Source organism: Aegilops tauschii, chromosome 3, assembly GCF_002575655.3.
Source record: "Aegilops tauschii subsp. strangulata cultivar AL8/78 chromosome 3, Aet v6.0, whole genome shotgun sequence".
NCBI classification, from domain to species: Eukaryota; Viridiplantae; Streptophyta; class Magnoliopsida; order Poales; family Poaceae; genus Aegilops; species Aegilops tauschii.
The window spans coordinates 616,502,099-616,506,701 of NC_053037.3; the positions used below are offsets into that span (position 1 = coordinate 616,502,099).

A 4,603-nucleotide genomic window follows, 5' to 3' on the forward strand; every position below is an offset into this window, starting at 1 on the left:
CCCGCCGATGCCGCACATGCGGACTACGGAGTCGGAGGCACATGCCGCCCACCGTGAAAGGCAGAGGGCAAGGGAGATCGGGGGCGGGGTCCGACGCGACTACGCAGTCCACCCGCCGTCGCCACGTGATGCCGGTGCCCGACGATGAGGAGTGTCTCCTCCAGTGGGTGTACCGTCGGTTACTTACCACAGCGGAGACGGACGCCCGGCGGCTCCGGAGGATCAACGCCAAGCAGCTCCGGCTCGGCATTGAGCAATCCAAAGCGGGAGGCGGCGAGGATGGCCAAGCTCAAGCGCAAGCAAGACCGCATCGTCCGGCACTTGCAAGGCTACATCGTCATCTCCGATTCCTCCTCCGACGATGGGTCCGACTCCAACGGCAACCCACCTCTTGCCGCGAACGCCTATAGCAGCACCGGCGACCGGAAAGGAAAAGGGACGGCGAGGAAGTGGTGAAGCTAGCCCTCTCGTTTTATATAATCAAGTTCTACCATGTAGAGTTACAATGTGTCGGATCATTGAACTCCATGAATTATGCATGTTTGATGATCTTTTGATGATGTTTATATGAATTATGCCCGTTTGTTATCGGTTTATATGTCCGTTTGATGAATTTGTATGCATATAGGGTGCCGGATATGAGATATGCGGGTGTGAAGGCGCAGATTAAGGGAGTGCCCGGTCAGTGTCAACGGACCACAGATCGGATTTGCAAAGTCTGGCTCTTTCTAGGGTATTGAGCCCTAAATGGTGACTCTGGAGATGATCATTGGTCTTGGAAAGTACAGGAGCGGTGGCAAATGAGAATGGGCCGGGAGACAAATCTTGCCACATTGTTGTTATTTGGACTATATCTAGGGATCTTTACTTCTTTAGCACCATCAGCCGCATAAAGTTTTTTCTTCAATAGAAGATCCCATCGCACAATTCCATAGTACGAACCACATCAAATGATATCGTGGCAGATCTCGAGGCACAATGAACAATTTGGTCAAAAAGGGTACGCCAAATATATAAGCCCACATGTACATGGGCATCTAATTAATGCCAAAAGATCACCACGGAAGCCAGCAACAAACAAACACAGCTACGCTGGAATCTCGGCCCTGGGAATGATTCCTAAGACCTCTGCAACCTGGAGCTTCTGCCTGGCGTACTGTGCATACGTCTTTGGCAACGCACGCTGAAATTGGAAAAGAATGAGCTATTATTACATACAAAACATGCAAGGGGAAACAATATTTTTTGCCCACCAATATCTACAACCTACCTTGTAATTAATTTCCTGTGCAATCAACTCTTGGACTCTCTCATCTGGGAGCTATATACATACACCAAGCAGAGACATCAGACCATCATTATATATAATAACAGATTCCAATGGATTGCTAGACCACACCATACTATACTTACATTTACTTCCTTGCTAATGCCTTCTGTGCACCGGCGGAACTGCAAGGAAAGATGATTAAAGCATTTGCATCGTAACAGATACTAATTAACAAATGAAAACACGTACAGAACTCCTATGAACAAAAAGGAAACCTACTTGTCGCTCCAGTTGCAAAAACCCGCCGGGCCGCTCCAGCTCAGCCTTCAAAGTATGTCGGCGCGATGGAACCGGATTGTCATTGTAAACTTCCTGCAGAGCATCTCTGAAAGACGTCTAGAAGTTGTCCAACAAAGAAGAAAACACCAACACCAAGCATATACAGGGTTAGAAAGCATTGACAATCCCGATCAATAATTATAAACTGTTGTTAGTTCTAATGTACAATGCTGACCTGATCCTCATTGACCCGCTTCCAAATCTCAAGAAAGGCACGGTCAAGACCTTCCACAAACAGACGATAAAGGCGAGTCCTCCATACATACTCCTAAATTTAATCAAAAGATTGCGATTGTTAGATACAATCATAACTAGAGCTGACCATCTAAATGAGCAAGCGACAAAGGAATCGTACCTCGAAACCATGACATGCTAGATCCAAATCAATGTTGGTGAACCCACTGGCAATCTTAACTGATTGGTACAAACCTTTACAGCGCATTGGCTCCCACTAAATAGTAGAACAGAGAAGTTATTGTGATGCTACAATGCGTATGTAAGATTAGTTATCATTCCATGGTTTTGAGAGGTCATATAGGCCTACCTCGAGAAAATCTTTAAGCACATGATTTTCAAGCCACTGTTAAGAAGAGAAGGTTGTTAGTCCAATTTCTTTTTTACTGAACAGAGTTTTAAACTTGGACTGGCTGATCATTGCACCATGAATACCTTCATTTCCTTGACCATCTTTTCCCAGTACAGCACATACTCTCTATCAGCATCAGGGGTGTTACAAAACGCTTTGTACTGACTCCATCTGTCATATTCATACTCATTCCGACCCTGCACCAGAAAGGAAGGGAAGCAGCATATCACAGCTGTCCTGAGAATAACAAGCTGGGCATTGGTTACAGTACTTTTGCACTTAAAAAAATTCCAAAAAAAAACAGTATTGTAACATGTAAAATATATGGGGCCTAGGGATATCAGGCAAAAATCTGGTTACACATACAGAAAAAGTATGGTACTCGTATATGGGAGTTGTCTGCATGTGATTTTTTTAGGACTTGCTCCGTGCAAAAAATGCATCAGTATAATAAACTCTCAGGTAAGAAGTTATAATTCTTGTCTTTTTCTTCTACCATGCACAGTTTATGAGATTTTCCATAATTTATTGCAAACACACATATTTTAAGCTGTGTTTAATCTCCAGAGGATGTGACGTTCATAGTTCTATTTTTGCATTTCGGCAAGAACCTCAGGCAGGCCCCTGGAACAAAGAGGTTACTCACACAAAGCCAAGCTATAAAAACAATGAGAAATTGCAGTCATGATTCATTAACTAACCAAGCTGTTAGAGAAATATTTGTGGTCACCCATTCAAAGGTAAGAAGAGAAGAAGAAATTGGTTACTGGCCGCATGAGCACAGATTAAGTGTATATGCATCACTCAATTCAAAGTTGTGAATACACAGATATACTTACACGGTTAGGAAGGACTAGCCGCTGGTAGTCGCTCAAGTTTGCAAGTAAACAGAGGTCGGAGTCAAAATACCAGCCAAAGGCGCTATCATGATGGCAAGGATAGAAGAAGTCATTCTCCAAGGCAAGCTCCATAGGGTACTTGGATTCCAGTGCAGCTTCTTCTAGCTCGTCGACAGGCTTTCCTAACAACAACTACACAGATGGACAGATGAGTAAGGTACATAAGAGGGTGTATATGCTTGATCGCGATCGACAGATAGGTGTGGTGATATGGGACTAACCAGGTAAGCTTTGAAGCGATAACGTTTATACTTGGCGAGGAGGCTGTCCAACTGCTCTTGATCCAGTCCAGTCTTGGTGTCAATTTCAGCAGGTCTGCGAGTCTTTAGCTGTCCGGAGTACTTGACGAATTCCTCCGCAGTGATATCATCGCCCGAGTCCTCTCCAAAGTGTGTATCTCCAACATCTGGTCCGTGGGGTTCGCTCAAGAACTTGTGGACTTGATATTCTACCAGAGCAGCCCGCAGCTCATCATCATAGAAATTAGAACGAGCGAGGACTTGGACAATTTGATCGGAAGGAAGATTTGGGCTGTCGATGGCGACGCCCGCTTGTAACTGCAATCGGACGAGACGCGAGGCGAGGATCTCATGGTACCTGGACTGGCGGGCCGGCCAGGCGACCGGCGGCTCGTCCAAGGATCCGGACGGCGGCGCGCTGGAAGTCCGCCCGGCCGGCTTGTCGAAGGATCCGGACGGCGGCGCGCTGGATGTCGTGCTGCTGCTATCCGATTCGACAAGGGATCCAGACAACGATGCGCCTTCTTCACCGCGGCGACGGCGGGAGGGTCCTTCGCGAGGAGACCTCCTGCGGCGGGGGCGCTTCTTCTGCGTCATCGGCAGCAGATCGGCGGTCACACGGGGTGGGATCGTGGTGACGGCGTGGGGAAGGGGATCGCGATTCGGCGCTAGGGTTTCGCGTGGATGAGGACGCGTGACCTTTGTCCTCTCGGGTAGGTTCACGAACTGTATCCTTACAAAGGCTGGGCCTAAATGAAAGCAGGCCCAAATTTTCTTTTCTTCCGGTCTTCCTTGAGGTTTTTTAACATTTGGTTTGATAAATTTTTTAAGGGTATTTGGTTTGATAATTGGATACTGAGAGATGAGAAAATGTGACCGATTGTGCGTCTTTTTTTCTTTTGACGGGTTGTGCGTCACTCTATAACCGATTGACCGATTGTGCGTCTTACTAATGATCTCCATATACATACATACGTCAGTTGATGATGATTGATAATAGCAATGATTCGTGGAAGCGGCGTCTCCTAAAAAATGCTACACTTACGGACACCATCTACAGGCTACACCTACGGACTCATCTCCCATAACTTCTCTCCTCTCCTGATTTCCAGTGGTGGTCCCCTCTTCTTTTGATTTCCAATCACATCTTCACAACTCATCCCGTAAGTTAACTTCTGTAGAAAACGTCCGTAGGTGTAGCATTGTTGGGGTCTCCTGCACCAAATATTTTTGAACGCGGATGCAGAGGAAAATTATGAGCATCCCTCTA

The 4,603-nt window shown here is 46.4% G+C and overlaps 1 protein-coding gene across 1 annotated transcript; it reads right to left on the reverse strand.

The window, feature by feature from the left end:
* Positions 1-881: 881 nt before the first annotated feature.
* LOC109768691 (uncharacterized) lies at positions 882-4,079 on the reverse strand. The gene is made up of 10 exons (XM_073511350.1): positions 3,316-4,079; positions 3,035-3,226; positions 2,279-2,392; positions 2,154-2,189; positions 1,965-2,060; positions 1,785-1,877; positions 1,550-1,666; positions 1,414-1,452; positions 1,271-1,321; positions 882-1,183 (listed from the first exon to the last, which is right to left on the reverse strand). The coding sequence occupies exons 1-10, from the start codon at positions 3,928-3,930 to the stop codon at positions 1,088-1,090; spliced, it is 1,449 nt and encodes a 482-aa protein (XP_073367451.1). The 5' UTR covers positions 3,931-4,079; the 3' UTR covers positions 882-1,087.
* Between the last annotated feature and the right edge of the window lie 524 nt (positions 4,080-4,603).